The sequence below is a fragment of the Tribolium madens genome, unplaced genomic scaffold, assembly GCF_015345945.1.
Source record: "Tribolium madens isolate multiple individuals breed KSU strain unplaced genomic scaffold, Tmad_KSU_1.1 Scaffold_3;HRSCAF=73;Tcas5.2_LG2, whole genome shotgun sequence".
In the NCBI taxonomy this organism is placed as follows: domain Eukaryota; kingdom Metazoa; phylum Arthropoda; class Insecta; order Coleoptera; family Tenebrionidae; genus Tribolium; species Tribolium madens.
Genome location: NW_025401006.1, coordinates 4,796,633 through 4,816,169, shown reverse-complemented (window position 1 = coordinate 4,816,169; position 19,537 = coordinate 4,796,633). Strand labels below are relative to the sequence as shown.

General features: G+C 33.8%; 2 protein-coding genes across 3 annotated transcripts; one reads left to right on the top strand and one right to left on the bottom strand.

Moving 5' to 3' along the window:
- The first annotated feature begins 4,252 nt into the window (after positions 1-4,252).
- On the top strand, positions 4,253-17,118 carry LOC123007530 (DENN domain-containing protein Crag). Of its 2 annotated transcripts, XM_044402886.1 has the most exons (12): positions 4,253-4,834; positions 4,882-5,209; positions 7,837-8,179; positions 8,226-9,433; positions 11,923-12,216; positions 12,268-12,810; positions 12,863-13,147; positions 15,256-15,342; positions 15,420-15,763; positions 15,812-16,315; positions 16,502-16,634; positions 16,684-17,118. In XM_044402886.1, the coding sequence occupies exons 1-12, from the start codon at positions 4,534-4,536 to the stop codon at positions 16,997-16,999; spliced, it is 4,686 nt and encodes a 1,561-aa protein (XP_044258821.1). In that variant the 5' UTR covers positions 4,253-4,533; the 3' UTR covers positions 17,000-17,118. The 2 variants fall into 2 exon arrangements, with proteins under 2 accessions (XP_044258821.1, XP_044258823.1); XM_044402888.1 differs by lacking the exon at positions 15,256-15,342 and having other exon boundaries at positions 15,474-15,763.
- Positions 17,116-19,438, bottom strand: LOC123007535 (ras-like protein 1). The gene is made up of 2 exons (XM_044402899.1): positions 18,768-19,438; positions 17,116-18,350 (listed from the first exon to the last, which is right to left on the bottom strand). The coding sequence occupies exons 1-2, from the start codon at positions 19,161-19,163 to the stop codon at positions 18,165-18,167; spliced, it is 582 nt and encodes a 193-aa protein (XP_044258834.1). The 5' UTR covers positions 19,164-19,438; the 3' UTR covers positions 17,116-18,164.
- Positions 19,439-19,537: the final 99 nt, after the last annotated feature.

The following is a 19,537-nucleotide window of genomic DNA, read 5'->3' as shown; positions in this document are numbered from 1 at the left end:
ATACTTTTATTAGACTCAGCTTGTATTATTGAATATTACTATAAAAGAGCAACAGAAATTGGTTTTGTAGACATACAAAAAAATACGATTTTCAAATTAAACGCTGCGATAAGTCTTGTACAAAACTGACGCGTCTTATTGACCGAAATTTCTTTAAAAATACAAAGCTGTTTTTTTCTGCGCTTTTATTGGCAAAATTTTTGTACCTTTACTAAATAATTATAAAAGAACAGACAGGGTGCGCCAGAACTCGCGCCCCAGAGAAAAATTTCAAGTAAGATATGATACCAGGAACATATAAAAAATGTTTAAAAAATTCTCTGTCAAAAAATTTTGACATATATTTAATAATACTGATGATCTTGTATATGTTTTTTTACAATTATTTAATAAAGGTACACAAATTTTTCTAATAAAGGCCACAAATAACATTAAACAGAGATACAATTTAAGATACAGCTTCCTTGTTTCCTCTTCTAATAGCCTATATTTTTAATATCTATTTTTCCAACAGAATTAAATAGTCAAAGTGCAAAATTTAAACTCTCATAACTTCGAACTTTTTATAGATAATTTTTTTTAACATTTTTTCCATGTTCCTGGTATCTTACCTTATATAGCATTTTTCTCTGGGGCGCGAGTTCTGGCGCATCCTGTATACAACATCATCAGTATCATTAAAAAGACATAAAAAAATGTTAATTGTCAAAAAATATATTTTTTTTGACACATAGTGTTTTTTTAAATTTTTTTCCATGTTCCTGATCTTACTTAAAATTTTTCTCTGACACCTTGACACACCCTGTATATGACCTATCTTTATCTACAAGGGCAATTTTTCTCGACTTGGATGATCTTTTTTGTTAGATAAATAAAATCAACGAACCATTCTAAAAAATCTAAAAACGTCGAGGTTTATAACATTTCCCTCCATTCTTCAACCTTAAATGTTGTATCAGCCTTTAGATCGTTACGGTGAAATAACGAGATTATTGATAAAGAAATAAATATTTTAAAACTCGCAATGTTGCTAACGAAGTCTCTATAGACGTTCTTTGTAAAGTAAAACTTTTATTTTTAACAGTGGAGTTACATAAAACAACACATTTTGAATCAAAAAATCGTGTTTTTATTTTTTCTAAATTCTTGCTTGCTTAACTGCATAAAATTCCCTTATCAGGCGTCCACATTCGTAGTTCAGAACTCTAAATTCATATATTCCGCATTACGTAAAGCAATCAAAAAAGGACACGAATTTCCCGAGACGAATGGATTCTTTTATTAAAAAATGAAATTTATATCTTTTTCTGGAGCCTCTAAATGTTTTGATTTAACCTCACCTGCAATCTTGGTCAGTTATTGCCTTTTAGTAAAATTGCATCCAGTGAAAATGGGTCATTTGTCGCATTCTCAAGACACGACAGTAAATAAATAGCTAAATTTAAAGACAAGATAAACGATAGTGCAGTCGAATTTTATAGCCCAGTGCAATGATATTGGAAAGGTGCTGATGCTATTGGCACATAAAAGATCTATTTGAATGTCATTTACTCCACTTGCACGACTATACTCGCGTTTTTGACGTCATAAAACAGACATGGGCTTATGTGAAATATTTTTACATTTGCGAGTTTATTGGTGTGGTTAAAAGGTGCTTAATAGCAGCCGTCTCACATAATTTTATGTGTATCTACATCTCGGGGGAAATGCCGCTGGAATTACTTTTACTGCAAACTCTTAAGATAAATTTTAAATGGCCAACGTTTTATTTAGAGTAGAGTCCCCGAATATCACCGGAAACTCTAGACAAAGAACGAGTTATTGAAAAAATTGTTTTATCATATAAATGAAACGTTGATTAAAGCAATTAAAATGCAAATTAGAATCGGACACAAAGACAATCTGAATCTCCGCCAACGAGTTAGCGATAGTCCAGGTCTGTTTAAATTTACATAACTCTTGGTCTAGAACTCCAGACTATTCCACTTATTGAAACAATGGTTATTAAAACTGTGATTTCGACATGTATCACTAATACCACCACCATAAATATTCATTATGAAGGATAAAATTCATTTGGGGCTTCAAGCAACATCGAAATAAATTACCCTACTTTAGTAAATTTGCAATTTTGTATTCACAACACTTATTTGCTTGTGATAAATAAATCTTAGTAAATAGACTTTTTCCAACGTTATGGCGCATCTTCGAACCTTTTACAACCGATCCAAAGTAATGAACAACATTATGCTAGTTTTATAACACCCGACTCAAGCTTTCACGAATTTTTTTAATCAGGAGGATTCATTAATTTAAATGGGGATCGGATGACGTTACACAAGATAAAAAGACTCCTACAAGACGGAAACAAGAAACTTCCGGTTGTGCGTTTGAATCAAAATAAAAAAGTGACTTTTGACGCAAATTTTTTGAATTAATTATAATTAATTCGTTTTGCAAATTAATAAATGTGTGCTTTCGTGTCGTAATGAATTTGTTATCTGCGGAAAAGCGAGCGCCGCTCCTGCTTATCTCAACGCGAAAATAAATTAATAGGTGGAAAATAATCAGAAGACATTAGCAGGAAGAGCGACTCCGTGGTTAATTACCATTTCTATAACTTCTATTCAAAACAAAGTCGTAAAACCCGAAATGAATGGCTAAAATGTTTAATCTCTTAATGAAATCGCTTCGTGAAGAATCGCCCTTTATCCCGTTTCAGAAAAAATTTTGTTGTAATACATGCTTACATCCGCAGCATTATCCCCTAAACATTGTTTACATTTTCAAAGAACTTCCATTTCTCGTCACGTGTCGTTCCACCAAGACGATGTATTTTTTATCTCCCACCGGAAACAGTGTTAGAGATTCAATTTACAATAAAACTTTTAGGTTTTATTCGCGCTTTTGTGAAAATATCTGATGCTCATCGTTTTGTAAATACGGGGAAATGTACGTATTTATACACAAAATGAACACAAAACGTGCAAAATAAACAATTTGGAGAGAAAAACTTCAGGCCATATTACTGACACAAGCCAGAAAATTAGAATCTTTCACGTTTGCTTAAGTGCAACATAACGAAAACTCTATCCGTAAACTTTATAAGTTTAATTATAAAAGTTGTAGTGTCTAGAATAAAACGACTTCCGCTTAGTTTACTTAGAAAAGAAACTTCTTTTTACTTTTTTTAGTTGAAAATGGACAAAAAAATCAAACGACAATAAGTGATTTACGTGAAATTAATTGTGATATAACAATTACCAACTTTAAGTAACATTTAGTGTAAAATAAAATATCAATTGAAAATAAATTGTTTCAAATACAAGAAGACTATAATTTCTTTTGTTTCCTTAAATTTCTAACGTAAGAATAGTTTTTTGTGTCATTGACGACTAAAATATATTGCACGTGATTGTATATTTTTTCAAATATTAAATAAACCATTGACAATCGATATATAATAAAATGGAATAAATATACAAACATATCATGTAAAGTCGCGGTCAATTCATAGTGGCCACTTTCCTTTGTACATTTGTAAAAATTGAGTTGTGTAAATCCGACTTTAAACATGCAATTGTTTTTTTAGCAAAACTGACAATTCTGAAAATGTCGGGTTAGAACATATATATAATATATTATATATATTATATATATGTATTATATATATATGGGTTAAAATACTTTACATTAAAATCTATTGCGCCTGTCACAATTGTTGACACAATTTAGTTAATTCTGCTACCAGCAATACACTAGAGGTGGCGGGCTAGGGGTTGCCAACTTTGCAATATATTAAATAACCACTAAGAATTGACCGCTACTTTATCTTGCTATCTTGCAAATAGAAATAAAGTTTTTTTTTAAAGGAAAATCACCAAAAATCAAAATTTTGGTGAAACAATTGGTAACAGCTTATTTGACAGTACCAAATTTGTCTCCGTTTTTGTGAATTTGTCTCTAGACGATTTTTTTGCTAAAGTTAAATAACATCGTTTTCAAATTAAATCCAAATCCGGAATTGCCAACTTCTGTTATTAAAATTACCATTTGCTAGCGGTGCCAACATTACGACTGTTTGACTTTTTAGTGTGTTATAATAATTATTTTAAAGCAATACACATTTTTAATAAAGTAGCAAATGTAAAAAAACATTCATCGATGTAAAAATTCGATGTTTGAGAAACATCGATGTTTCAGGAATTTCGGTACATACTTTACAGAAACCTGTAATGGGCCAAATGTCAAATATGTCAACTTGTCAAACATCAAAAAACCCAAATAAGTTATAAATTATCCCAAAATTACATTAACTTTATAAATGCGAGTGAACCAAATCGAAAGTGTGAATAATACAATAGTGACTAGTCTTTCAGGGAAACTTTTGTTGCAAAATCTGTGCTATTAAAGCGATGAGTCATCTGCAGTATCACAAAATGATATCAAAACGTTAGTTTTAGTCGAAATCAAAAAGCACAACGTCTGAATCTAAACCATGTGCCTTAAATCGAGTATTAAAAACCTGGAGTGATGGACGAAAAGCGAGTTGCTGATTATTTTGTAGTGGCAGGACTGCCAGACGACCCTGAGCCTCTAGATGAGACAACTCTATCTGAAGGGGGCAATCTTAAGGCGAGTCATGGCCAGGCTCCCATTACCGATATTAGTGTCATTTTTCCCGGGTTGGGTGAAAAAACACCTCAAGGGTGGTGTGTCATTACAAAAACACCGTCAGGGCTTGTGGCTGATCTCAATCACGGTAGTTTAAGGACAAATGAGTGCTACTTGTGCTATCGGAGGAGTCGAGATAAGCCCCCTTTAGTCGACATAGGTACAATTTAAGTAATTTTTAACAAAAATTTCAAAAATTGTTTTAAGGTGTTATGTATGATGGCAAAGAATGGCTCATGCCCGACGCTGAGGTCGTCAAAGAAAGCGTGGGGAAACACGTAGCCAACGTGAATAATTCTACGTCTCAGACGTTCATCACCTATAGAAGGGGGCAACCCACGATGCCTTGCAATGCTCTTGTTGTGACTGATGTTTGTGTTGTGATTGCTAGTAAAGGGGAATCTCCACCTCACGCGTTTTGTTGCATCAACAAAAACCTAAATAAGGGCATCGTGGGGAGCGACGTTTTCCTCTGTTACAAGAAGTCGATGAATAGAGCCAAGTTGTTGACTTATAAACCTTCCGTTTTGTCCAGGTAATTAGCATTAGAATTTGGCGCCTAGGCGGCCATGAATTACCCAATGCGCAATTTCTACTTTTTTCTGCACTGAAATATTTTTTACCTCCTAAAGCACCATTTTCGTGTCCAACAACCATGAAAAGGCGCAAAAATATTCAAAATTAAATACATAATATAATTTCGGTTAAATTTCAACTAATTTTAGAGTTAACGCTAGCTATGTAGAGGTAAATTCTAGCGCTTTTAACACAAGATAACGCAGACTAACCCAGACAAACTCAGGTTAACGCAAGTTGTGACGTCATGAGCTGAATTACCAACAAGAAACAAAATGTCACAAATAACTAGAGAGAAAAAAACTAAAAGTGACAGGTAATTACTGTCAATTGTTATTATTTTTTATTATTAATTTTTGTCAAAACAATACGTTATAATTAATGATACCTAAATATCTGCAAGTACATGCGGACAATACGATCTGCGCAGTGATTTGACGTTTTACAACTTTTTTTATGAAATGTGGTACGATAAACGATTCGTTCAAAAGTTTATTATTTTTTCATGAGAACGCTTTATATTGATTGTAAAACACTAATAATGTAACTCAGCAAATTAATACCACCTAATGGGTGGTTTGCATTCATTATAAGTCAACAGATTGAACTTTTTGTTTCATTATCCTTGAGCGCAATGGTAATTTGAATAAGACGTGTTGCCGCTATTATCCGATGGTGACAAACTAGAGAAAGAACACAACAGATTAAAAAAAGAGAGCTACTAAAATGACAAAGAAAAACTGCGTTTTAAGTGAGAGAGCCTGACATACATAACCCATTAACCTAAGTCGGACTTGGGTTAACTTGCGTTTACTCTGGTCTTCTCGCATAAGGTTTGCCAACTGGATCAAATTAAAATTACTATTAGGGATTTTTGCGCTCAGCATTTAGTGACAATTATATATGACGTCATAGTTGTCGCTAGAACTCAATTCCATGTCCGGGTTAGTTTGCGTTATCTTGCGTTTGGACCGCCAGAATTCGCTTTAGATCTGTCACAGTGTTGGCAGCTCAAAACAATTAAATTCACCAAATCTGAGCTAAAAAGTTTCTAGATTGACACCTATTTTCACCAGATTACAAGATAATGAAATTTTGTATTATTATTACTTAATTAAATTAAGATAAAAACTCTTTAATACTGTCGAAAATTCACATTTTTTACGTAAATTTCGCAAGTCTGCTCAAAAACATGCTTAATGCTCGAAAAATGCAAAAGTAGGTAACACTATTTCATTTAGTCTTTTTCTACAATTTTTTGGCTAGTTTTGAATTAAATTTTTCAAAATACGGGTTGACAAAAAATCTATTGGCAATACTGAATTATTGGTAATCCTTCTAAATTTGTTATATCAGAAAGTTTGATGTTTAAATTTGAAAATCAAGGTTGCCAAATTAAATTTTAAATTTGACACCAAATTACCAAATTTGTTATATCAGAGTGTTTCAGGTGACGGCTAAATCAGCAGTGGCCCGTCCCAAATGAATGACAATTGCCTATAAAAGTTTGACGTTTAAATTTGAAAGTCAAGGTTGCCAATTTAAATTTTAAATTTGCCACCAAATTATTTACAATCACCCGATATTTACGTTTTTTACTTGAAAAACGTGCTAAAATACTTGACAAAAGCAAAAATAATGACTTATTTTGATGTTTTTTAGGTTTGTTTTAGCAAAATCTTGCTATTAATACCATTTACGACCATATTTTGTATTTTTTGTCATATTTTTTTGACAAAATTTTACTCAAACAAATGAAATAACATCTATTTGATTTATTTTTCCTTTGTTTAAGCATGTTTTGACAATATCCTGCAAAATAAATGAGTGTCGAACTAAATCGAGCGAGACACGCTAAAATGATATCAATTTCAATCTAATTTAGTCATTTTTCAGTTTGTTTTAGCAAATGTATTTTAAAAACATGCTGAAACACTCTAAAAATGCAAACATAACACTAGTTTTAGACTAAATCAATAAATTTTCGGTTTATTTTTAGCAAATAAATAATTCTGTTTCTGGCTAAAAACATACTAAAACACTCAGAAATGGATAAAATAATGTACTACCCATTTTAGCGATTTTTTTACCTTGTTGAGTAAAATATAATTTACAAAAACAAAGCTATTTCCGTTTTTTTTAACAAAATTTAGCATTTGGATTTCTGCAGGGCTAAAAAAACATACAAAATGCTCAAAAAATACAAAAAAAGTGTCGTCATTTTTAACTGAATTTACTACATCAATAATTAAAAAAGATAATTTCACTAACATTTGAGCAAATACTCGATTTAAAAAAAATATTTCAAAATACATATATTAATTTTCTGCTAGAACTAGTCACGTTTCTAAAAAATCATCAGAAATTAGAATTTTTACAAAAGTTTTCACCAAATAATAAAAATCACCAGATCTGGTGAAATTTCTAACATTGTAAAGATATATTGAATTTTTTTTTTAAAACATCAGCTTGAATGCTTTATTAGTGTTGTAAAATTAGTTAGGAAAGTTTTTTAGTTAATTTGCTGCTTTATTAAAAATACGTATTTTTAACCATATTACCCTCGGTTTTTTCACGTTTTTGCAGGTACCCCATGAGTGACCTACCAAATTTTCCGTTTCCAAATTCCGTGCCTTTGTTTTGTCTCCCAATGGGCTCTACGTTGGAGCTGTGGCCAAAAGAAGCGACCCGTCCAAAGCCAGTATTTAGCACTTTCGTACTCACAGTATCAGATGCGAAATATAAAGTCTACGGTTCAGCTGTGACATTCTACGAGCCATTTCCGCTTCAAGAACTCAGCGACGAGCAGAGAGAGCTTTTAGGATACACCGAAAACTCCGATTTTATTTTAAATATGAATAAAAGTATCTGTCTTTTATCGCATTGGCCGTTTAGTGATGCTTTCGAGACGTGGCTTTTATTTTTACACGTAAGTGGCAAAAGACTGACAGCAAAGACATAAAAGACGTTTTTAGAATATGGTGGCTAGTGGGGAGCCCCAAGCGATCCCTGTGGAACGATACATCGTGCAGTTGTTGGACGAAGTCCCCTTTCCGTCACCGCGAACTTTACTCGAACTTTCAGATCAAAATGACAAGCAAACAAACAAAGTTATATTGACGCAACCGGAAGATTTGCCATTACCGAGAAGTGCGGCCGGTTTTAGACACCTTTTGCTTAATTTAGGTCCGGAGAATTGTCTCCAAGTCCTACTTTTAGCACTGACTGAACAAAAAATTCTCATACATTCGCTCAGACCTGATACTTTAACGGCTGTAGCTGAGGCCGTTTCGTCGTTTCTTTTCCCGTTCAAATGGCAGTGCCCTTATATCCCACTCTGCCCTTTAGGTTTGGTCGAGGTACTTCATGCCCCCTTACCGTTTTTAATCGGGGTCGATTCGCGTTTTTTCGATTTGTATGACCCACCACCAGATGTCAGCTGTATCGACTTGGATACGAATATAATCACAGTGGCGGAGCCGCAACGACAAGTTTTAAATATTAAGTTATTGCCGAAAAAGCCAGCAAAAAGCTTGAAAGCGGCCTTGGATTATCTCTACTACCAGATCAGAAATAACAGTGCAAATACCGAAGCGACTTCTGGTGATAACATCGAAAGCGAGTTCCGGAAAAAGGAGAAGGAACAAGCGCAAGAACTCGAAATCCAGGAGGCTTTTTTACGTTTCATGGCCTTGACGTTGAAAGACTACCGCTCGTATCTTTTACCCATAACGCGAGCCCCCACTGTTGGTACCACCGATCCTCAAGCTCTCTTCCAACTCGCCGATTTTCTCAAAAGTCGCGACAAAACCCATCATCGATTTTTCACATTAATGATGCGAACGCAAATGTTTATTCGTTTTATCGAAGAGAGGAGTTTCGTGGCTGATGGTGATCAAGGACTTGCCTTCTTTGATGAATGTAGCGAGAAATTGAGTTACGAAGAAGGCGACATCCGGTTAATCGAACCGGATGCGTTGCATAAGAGCGATAGGACGATTTTTGTATTGCCACCGGAACCGAATTCGGATGCACACATTTATACGAATTTCACGCTAGAGCCCGGACTTTTATCCGGGAAAAAACGCAATCATTTGACGTCGCTCTACCATGCGGTTATTCCCGGATCGCCGATGGCCAGGAGGACCAAACACGAAATCAAGTCAGCACAAAAACTAGCAAGGTGAATTTTTTTGGATACTGTACTGGTAAGACGTGTCTACCATCTTGACGACGAGTTTATGAACTATAGTCTGTTCCATTTAATAAACAATTGTACATTTTCGAATTTATAGTTCTAAATTAACCAAAAAGTAATTTAAGTATACACCAACGTAATAAATCTCGTATTTTACACAAACATTTGTCAAATTAGTGACAATCTACACTACTCCAAAAAGTAAGGGAACATTCGTATATTAAAGTACAAGTTGCAGAAGGTATCTATTCAAGTACAGTTGAGGAACAAATGAGTGCTTGAAGAACTTTCTGCAACAAGTGCTTTATACTATTTTTTCTATTTTGTCTCTTTATATCATTTTATAAATTAAAAAACTAAAATTTAATTTTTTTCTAGAGAATTTAGCGACGGTTGGCGACATTTATGTGTTATAATATTAAGCGGCTGTGAAAAATAAAAATTATTCTTATTTTCACGTTTGAACATGAATAGTGAAGAAAGTCCGTCACTAAAATTAAATTAACGCCAACGACTTATTAAAGCACTCAAATGACGTCATTTGGGTGTTGGAATAGACTTATTCTAAACGCAAAATAGAAAAAAAATATTTCTTAAATTTTTTGGTGATTTTTGAAATTCCATCTAAAAATAGTCGTATTTACATTAACATTTACATTTTGAGATCTTTTAGCAAAAAAATTTCTGAGCTACGGTTATAACGTATCCAAAGAAATAGCGCGAGAAAAAGACTGTATTGTTTATTTTTTTTTAAATCAATACATGAGCTGGATAGCTTGTTCATTCAGCTAAATTTTTTTGGTACTACAGTTATCACGCAATCACGCAGCGCGAGAAAAAAAATTGAATTTTTGTTTTGTTTTTAGTCTTCGGACGTGGAGTTTTTTTTTTTTAGTTAAACCAATAGATGGGCCGTATAGCCTGTTTATTCAACTTTAATATGCTCTTTTATATTCTCTTTACATCAATTTGTTGCTGAGATATTTGACTTTTAATGAAAAAGGATCCTTTTGTCTTTGATCATCGATATCTCAACAACCAATGACCGCACAAAGAATGTAAATGTATTGTCAAAACTGGAATGAATGTCAATCCTTTTCCGATTTTTTGAAAAAAAAAATTTTTTTCACCCTCAATATTGATTTAAATAAAAGTTGAAAAAACCAACTTTTTCTGTTGTTATAGTAAATCTGCTGCATATTCACAAATATTGAGGGGAAGACTAATGTTTTTAGATATTTTACAGCTTAATGTACCACCCATATCCCTGTAAATTTTTAAATAGATCAATGAAACCGTTTTCTTGGACCGATTGATCAAAGTTTTACAAAGGAATTAAAGAAACAATTGAACATATTGTTTCTGAACATTGTCTAAAAACCGGTTTTTTTTTTCAGCTTCTTGCAATTTTGCATTAGTTTTTTGTTAAATATGAGGAAAAATGCAAAAGATTAAAAAAAAGTGATTTTTTTTCAAAAATTAAACAGTATTGTTTCTTGATTTTTTTTACAAAAGATTTCATGACTAGAAACTAGACCATTTTTTCATGAGATACATATTTTGTTTCCTTAATTTTTTGGAGTAGTGTATAATAATGGACTATGAAGAATGAGTTCATTTTTTAAATGCTTTTATGCTTTTGCTCAGTGACAGTGTTTCTTAATTTTAAACTAAAAAACGAACTAAAAAATATGCTATTCGACCAATAAACAAACCGCGAAAAGAATAGAATTTCTTCAACAATTTATTAAAATCAATCGTCTCCATGATCAGGAAATATACTGGCATGACTTCACAATTACTCTACTATTTATTGCGATTAGTTCGTCTTAAAAATTTAAAATTTGGTTAATATCAGTAATGACAAGATTCTAATTTAAGCATGCACAGTCACCGATTTTATCAATTTTATTTATCATTTTACGTAAAAAGTTAAAAGCGAACTCTTAAATTAAATTTTAAATACTAAAACTTAAATCTTAAACATTAGTGTAAATGTTACCATTGATCTTAAATATAAATTTTTAAATTAAATCTTAAATATGGAAGCATAAATTCACCATAAATGTACAATTACTTGAAATGGTTTCCAAAAGTCAGTCTGAGAAGAAAACTTGATCCAGGCTTTGATTCTTTTTTGTGAGAAGTCATTTTATTAAAGAAATTAAATTAAAGAAACCGCATAAAAAAAACTTTAACAAACTGGGTTTTCTTGACTCCTTTATTATGCTAGTAACAAAACAAAATCTTTTTCAAAGTCAAGTAATTTTTTCATTTAATTATTATCCTAAATTATTTGTTTTTAAATAATTGGTTTAGTAGTATACTAAAAAATCTTATACTTCACTCTTTATTATGGCCTCGCTAGTTTACGTGACTCGCCCTACCGGGCTCGTCTATAAAGACATTACTAGTACTACTAGTAACGTATCAAGCTATTAAAAAAAATTTGGTTGTGAGATGTTGTTTTCCAGGAAGTGTCAAAGTTCACCGGAATTGTGGGCGAGACTCTTATGCGGCACCTGTCATACTTTGTATTTTATGGTTTTACCAAGTATGTTGTCGCTCAATGCCGGTAAAGAGAAAGCGATACTTCAGCAAGCATATGAATTGCTCGTGCGAGCTACTCAACAAAGATTAGCATGCGACGAGGTTTGCTATAGGTTGATGATGCAGCTGTGTGGGGAACATTCGAGACCGCTATTGGCTGTGAAGCTGCTAGTAATTATGAAGAAGTTTGGGATTCAACCAAATGCTCTCACTTACGGGTAAAATATTAAATCAAAGAAGAAAGTTAGTTGTTTTTTTTTGTATTTTAGTTTGTATAACCGGTGCGTCTTGGAGGCCGAATGGCCGGCGTATTCCGGTTCTAGTCAACTCCTTTGGAACAAACTCCGCAATGTTGTAATGGGCGCGGCGCATTTCCGGTGGGCGGCGAAACATAAAGCTCGGAAATTATCAGCATCGACTGAGGGCGGGTCTAGTTTACTCGAACCTGGCGATAGGACCGCCTCTCGCTCCTCCCTAGACTCACACGAAGCCGTTCAAACCGACAACAGCCTACTGAACAAATTCCGAAAAGCTGCCGCCAACATAGTTAAAGGCAGTCTAAACGGTTCGGCGCAATCCCTCAAAGACGTAGTCGAAGAGGAAGTCGTTGAAAATAAACCGGAAGAACACGAAACGAAACTCAACAATCATTTTACACCACCCGGAAGTCCGTCAGAATGCCGGATTTTATCCCGGTCTGAAAGCGCCGGCGATGCCAACATCATTGATAAATTACAACAAAATAAAAAGAATTGTTCTCGGACTTTAGATTTTAACGGCGAGGAAGAATCCGGGAAACAGTCACCCGGAAAGTGGGTCACATATCCAAAACTTGAACTTTTATCTAAGAAACAAATGTTTTAGGGTGTCTCCACGTACTATTGTCACGCAAAATGATCCCTTAGGAGCGTTTGATCAAGCTCCGCCTCCCAAAACAAGCGTAACTCCACCTCCTGAGCCAGTCCCCATGAATCAAAATCCTCTTCTTACTGACGATCCGATTTTGTTCAAGTCGACGGTACATCGATCAGCTACGTTTGAAGGTAGTCCTCCAGCCCAAAGTAAGATACACAGATCTGAAACCGTGCCGGCGGCAACAGTGGCTTCGAGCTTAGCGAGTCTCAGTTCCAGTTTTAAGTTGGGATTCAGGTAATTTGATGATATGTGTGAAGTTAGCGACAATTTGTTTTGTTGGTCAAGGTTCTTTAACCAATAGACTGTTTGGTAACTTTAATAAGTAACCTGATCTTTCTTCAAACTAAATTGAAGTTGTTTTTGCGGTATTGATCAAAACGAGGGGCCGTTAACTTGAAAAAAATCGATGCAACTAATTCCAATTCTAAAAATAATCCATCGTAATTCCAAAAAAATATACTGAAATTTCAGTTATTTTTGTAATTCGAAAATAATTCAGATAGTTTTAAGAAGTTCAACGTAATTTAAAAAAAAAATAAAAGAATTCCAGTAATTTCAGTAAATCTAAAAAAATTACCAAAATTCCAGTAGTTCCAATAATCTATCCCAATAGTTCTAAGAAATTCAACTTAATTTTCAAAATTAAGTAATTAATTTAAAAAAGAATTCCAGTAATTTCAGAAAAATTTTACCGAAATTCCAGTTATTCTAATAATCCATCGTATTTTTATTATTTTCAGATTAATTCCATCTTAATTTCCCTAATTCCAACTTAATTTTCGTAATTCCAAATTAATTCGTGTAGTTTTAAATTAATTCCTATAGTTCTAAAAGAAATTCAACGTAATTTTCAAAAGAAATTGTCTCCGGTAATTTCAAAAAGAATTCCAAAAAAATTCTTCCGAAATTCCAGTGATTCCAATAATCCATCGAAATTTATTGTTTTTAGATTAATTCCTATAATTCCAACTTAATTTTTGTAATTCGAAAATAATTCCGATAGTTCTAAAGAAGTCAAGGTAATTTTCAAAAAAAAATCATCTTCGATAATTCCAAAAAGAATTCCAGTGTATAATTTCAGAAAAAATTCAGTAGATCTGAAAAACATACCAAAATTCCAGTAGTTCCAATAATCCAATTACTTAATTTTTGTAATTCCAAATTAATTCCGTTAGTTCTAAGAAATTTGAAATTATCTCGGATAGTTTCAAAAAGAATTCCAGTAATTTCAGAAAAATTTTACCGAAATTCCAGTTATTCTAATAATCCATCATAATTCTATTGTTTTCAGATTAATTCCATCTTAGTTTCCCGAATTCCAACTTAATTTTCGTAATTCCAAATTAATTCCTGTATTTCTAATTATCTCTGATAATTCCAAAAAGAATTCCAATGATTCTAAAATGAATTCCAGTAATTTCAGAAAAAAAAAACAGTAATTGTCTTCAGATTACTTCCTAAAATTTCAAATTAGTTCCTATAATTTTAAACAAAAGATAATAATTTTAGTTTTAAATCCAAAGATAATAATTCCAAATACTTCATAGAACTAATTCTAGAGTTAACGGCCCCTCGAATCAGAAGTAATTGCATTCGACTTCTAAATCTAATATTTGAACACATATTAACATACAAATTATAGTAATATAAATAACAATACTTTGTAAGAAATATATGCGGTACAATTTTGGATATTGAAAATTGTTTTTGATGTTAAGTTGTTATTACAAACTTAGTGTCATAACCAGAAATCGCCAAAAAGCTTTGTTTTAAACAAAAATAACATTCTTATTATTATTTGAAAAAAAATCAACACAATGCCTTAATAACAAGAGAAGATAACATTTTTGTTTCCGTAATGGTTTTTGACTGGATAGATTTTTTTTAACAGTTGCATATTGTTGAATAAACTATATGATATTATAAAAATCCAAAGGAAGTTTAACTATTTTCGAACATTCTGTAACATTTATTAATTCATTTTCTGTGGCTTTTTTCGAAATTTTTCCATCAACTTGCAATCAAAAAACTCACACTTTGCATTTAAATTTAAAACATCTCATTTTTAACTTCATAAGAATGATAATTATGAATAAAACTTATGTATTTTAAATTTTAATAATAGAAAAAGTTTCTATTTAAAAAAGTATAAAATCACTGCATTAATATTCTCTCTTATTGTACATTAAAGTTTCTTGACAGCCTATTAATTAGGAACCTGATCACACTCTGATCATAATTTTTGTTCGCGCGTTAGCCACAATGTTCGTTTTTGCCATTGCTTGCATGCCTTATCGTCCTTTCACCGCACGTGTGTAGACCCCGTAGATGTTTTATTTTAGCCGCTATTCACCATCACGCCTCTCCCTGCGCAAAGCCGATCTCAAGATGCCCCAACAGCTGTTGGAAAACGCAATAAACAATCTCAGGTAAGTGATTTGTAGCTGGCGAATCGCACCCAAGTCCCTCAACTCTCCGAAATTAATTAAACAATTTATTATTATAGCCCCAGCAGTTTGACAGGTAAGAAACCGAACGAACTAATCCAAGGTGGTATCAGTTCCATAAAATCTGCGGCCAACACAATGGTGAAAAAACTGGATGAGATCAAAGAGGCCATGTCGACGTCGGCGCACAACACACCGGTTAAAACCGCACAAACCGATCGGTTAGCAGCCGGCGATGCGGACATCGGGGAGTGTGAGTCGACCGATGGGAGTGAAGGTGGGGAGAGACATAGGCGGGTTTCGGCAGAGTTGGGGAGTTACAGGGGGAGTTACACGAATTTGAAGGATTCGGATGAGGCGTTACCGGAAAGTTTGTTTCCGCCACCTTCTGAAGATAAACAAGGTTTTAAATTCAAACACTCTGGGAGTTTATTTAAGTTTTATTTCACAGATTGCGAATTGGAAATAACAATAAATTCGTGTTCGCAATGTCACAATTGCTTGTCTCTTCTCTACGATGAAGAGATCATGGCGAACTGGTTCGCTGAGGATTCAAATTTAAACACGAATTGTCAATCGTGTAGTAAACCAACAGTTCCACTGTTGACAATAATGATAACGGGGAAGAATATTCCGTCTTGTGACCCGTTTAGTGTCCCTTATTTGAACCCACTTGTGTTGAGAAAAGAACTGGAGAATATTTTGACCCAAGAGGGTGACCTTAGTTTAGCCGATGCAAAATTCGTAGATGAACATCCGATCATTTATTGGAATCTAGTGTGGGCTTTTGAACGGATCAATGTCCAAACACATTTACCTAATCTTTATTTGAAGACACGAACGGAAGAAACTAGTGAGAAGAAAGACAAAAGTGAGAATAGTAGTGAAGAAGTGGGAGTTATGCAACCGGTGGAGGAAGGAACCGATCCGCTGACGCAAGAATTGGCGGCTTTGGGTGAGTCAATTTGTTTGGTTGTAAGGTATCGAAGTTCATTTAACAGTCAGTGTGAAAATAATTGTGCGGTAATTGTTTTTTCTGGTTTGGTAGCTGACAAAGAGGAGGGACGTAAGTTGGGCAAAATTTTGTTTTGATTTCAATAAAACACTCATTTAATCGGTGATTAATATGGTAATTTTTTAGAACAATTGGCAGCACAAGTGTGTGTTAGATGCTTGTGGGATGACCCGAGACTGTACAGCGAGAGGCCCCCCATGTACACAACTTGGAAGTTGCGAGACGCGTCCCAAATCAACAAAAACATCGTTACGAAATCGTGAGTCATTTGGTTCAAATTCGATTAGTTGGTTGATTTTTTTTTTCAGATTTATGCAAAAAGTTATCTTTAGTATTCGACTTAACGACTTGGCGGAGCCTTTGAAAGATTTGGCGTCGGATCGTGAGTCACACGATGTGCATCAGGGGAAAAACCGGATTTCGATTTATCGCGACATCTTGTTTCTGGCGTGTAAAGCGTTGGGGAGGAGTCATATCGACTTGAATGAGTTTGATAAACAATACAGTGCGGCTTATTATCGTGCGACTGAAAGGAATAATAGACAGTTTGAGCCCCAGGATAAACCTCTGAGTGCAATCGCGTTGTATTGCCGTCAGTACTTCCGCCCACTGTCTTTGCCTTGATCGGTTCATTTGTGTTCTTTTTATTTAATTAATAAGGTGCACTGCTATATTTTAACTGTAGGTTTTTTCTTGGGTCTATAGTTTTCAATAAAGTTGTTGAATAAAGACAGTTTTGTAAATATTTAACATTTTATTAATAAGAGAATTTTAGTAGACATATCTATAAACTAAATTGCTACATATATTTTTATTTTATTTTTTCTTGTTTTTGTATAATATATGAAGGCAAATTAAAACTAGATTAGTAGAACATTAAGAAAAATCTCATATGAAAAAACTGGGAATAACATGTTAAGACCAAGATTAAGCTTGGACTCGGTTATATTTTCTTTAACAATTGATCATTGCTTGAAGTTAACTATATTTTATGCCAGAATACGAGGAATAAAATTGAAAAAACGAGCTGATTTAATTGGGAGGCAGATGAGCGGTTAATTTATTCATCGTATCCAGAAAATAAAACTCATTAAAGAGGATAACTACATTAATATCAACAAAATAAGAAGAGACACGAGTTCTCTTTGAGGCACATACAAATTTGTGCGCAAACTATACATGATATGCTATTCCTGAGATATTACATAATTAAAAACAAAATTCGTAAAAGTATAAAGCTTAATATCAACTTTTTCTCGCCAAAAGTGTTGCGCAACTGTACAAATTTCTTGTCAAAACTAAGTAAAACTATCAATAAAATATACATCACAAATATTTCCATTCAGAATATACATATAAAATTTCAATATTGGGCATATAAAACCGTGTATTTATCCTCTTTAAAACAAAAATTTGTGCAAAGAGACTAAAACATTTCCGAAGCTTTTTGAATATAATATCTATAAAGTATTTACAGCAAATTTAAGAACCTCGCTCTAAAACCGACAAGTAAGAATATACTGAGCAGAAAAAACACACTTGAACTAAAAGCAAAACGTGGTACATAAAAAAACTTCTTTCATAAGCTTCCTCTTACACATTTTTGCACACTGGAATTATGGAAACACGCACACGAATTGTCAAATGATATAACAATTTGGGAGGAGTGTGAAGCGCCGCTCCCCCTATTATTTTTACACTATCACACTTTCACAGAGGAGAAAAATGCGAAGCAAAACGATCCCATTTTTTTAATTTTTTTGTTGATCATCGCAACGATGAGTCTGTCTTAAAGGATGGTGCATCGCAACTTAAAAGGAACACGACCGTGGCCGCCGATGTACTTGTGCTGACGTTTACCGCTTCTCGTTTTGTCCTTACGAATTTCCCTAACTAACGTATAAAATGCCTCGTCCACACCCATCCTGGTCTTCGCCGACGTCTCCACGAACGGAATTCCGTACTGCCGGGCCACCTGCACAAAAAAACAACATATACCAACCATCCAACACGAGACACCCTGTAGCAATACCCCAACCTATCATATTTAAAATTCAGTTGCTAGGCAACTGGAGGAGTCAAATTACAGGAATCTACCATTCAAGGCAAAAACAACTGAAATGTTCTTAAATAAACCACTAAGCTTAGATAATAATAAGATTTGGGAGAAATATTTACTTAATTTCTTTCCTGTGAGATAAACATATTAGTGAGTCATCAGCATCAATCATTGTTTTTGCATTCCTCTTTCACCAACACAAATCTGACGTAAAACCTACTCAAGTCCTGTAAATGTCGTTGTTTTAAAAAGAATTAGAGTGACAGCTGTCAAATCTCAACAAATCATTTGTTTTTGCACCCAGGTGTGGGGTTGTTTGGGGGGTAATTTTACCTCTCTGGCTTGGTTCATGTCTACAGCCCACGAAGTGAGGTCGCATTTGTTTCCTACGAGTACCATTGGTACAACTTCGGCGTCTTTAACCCTTTTAATTTGTTCCCTGTAAGTTCCAATGTCTTCAAAACTTTTAGCTGAATTAACGGCGAAAACCAGGAGGAATCCTTCCCCCGTCCTCATGTATTGGTCTCGCATGGCACTGTATTCTTCCTGTCCTGCCGTATCCAAAATATCCAATAAACACGTTTCCCCATCGATTACTACTTGTTTTCGGTAGGAGTCTTCAATGGTAGGGTCGTATTCGTCAACGAAGTGATTTTGTATTAATTGTATAGTCAATGCCGATTTGCCGACACCACCTGCTCCAACTACTACTAGTTTGTATTCAGTCATTTTATGTAGAAAATACCAAAACGGCTAAGCAAATGAAAATACCAAGAAGCACACGGTTTTTTTTATTAATTTTTTCAGGGTATGGAGGTCTTCTTATTCGTTATCCCAGCATAATAAAATCAACACAGCACACATTTAAACTGAAGCAATTAAGAACATTCGTATGCCCAGTAAATTACTCTAATTAATTGTAATCAAGAACGAAAGAGTAACAAAAGTTATCAAGACCGTCAAATGCACTACTAAACAATGCTACCAACACATCTCCCAGCTTGAGAAAACCCACCCATCACACCACCACCACAGACGTAAACAAAACAAATTACTCCTTTTTATCCCAAATTTTAAAAAACAACTCATCATTACACCAACTA

Excerpts from the sequence above, each read along its gene's own strand:
- LOC123007535 (XM_044402899.1), bottom strand. The coding sequence starts at position 19,163 with ATGACTGAATACAAACTAGTAGTAGTTGGAGCAGGTGGTGTCGGCAAA. Across the intron at positions 18,351-18,767 it reads ACATGAACCAAGCCAGAGAG|GTGGCCCGGCAGTACGGAAT; the intron begins GTAAAATTACCC and ends TTTTTTGTGCAG.
- LOC123007530 (XM_044402886.1), top strand. The coding sequence starts at position 4,534 with ATGGACGAAAAGCGAGTTGCTGATTATTTTGTAGTGGCAGGACTGCCA. Across the intron at positions 12,811-12,862 it reads GGGAAACAGTCACCCGGAAA|GGTGTCTCCACGTACTATTG; the intron begins GTGGGTCACATA and ends CAAATGTTTTAG. Across the intron at positions 15,764-15,811 it reads ACCTTCTGAAGATAAACAAG|ATTGCGAATTGGAAATAACA; the intron begins GTTTTAAATTCA and ends TTTATTTCACAG.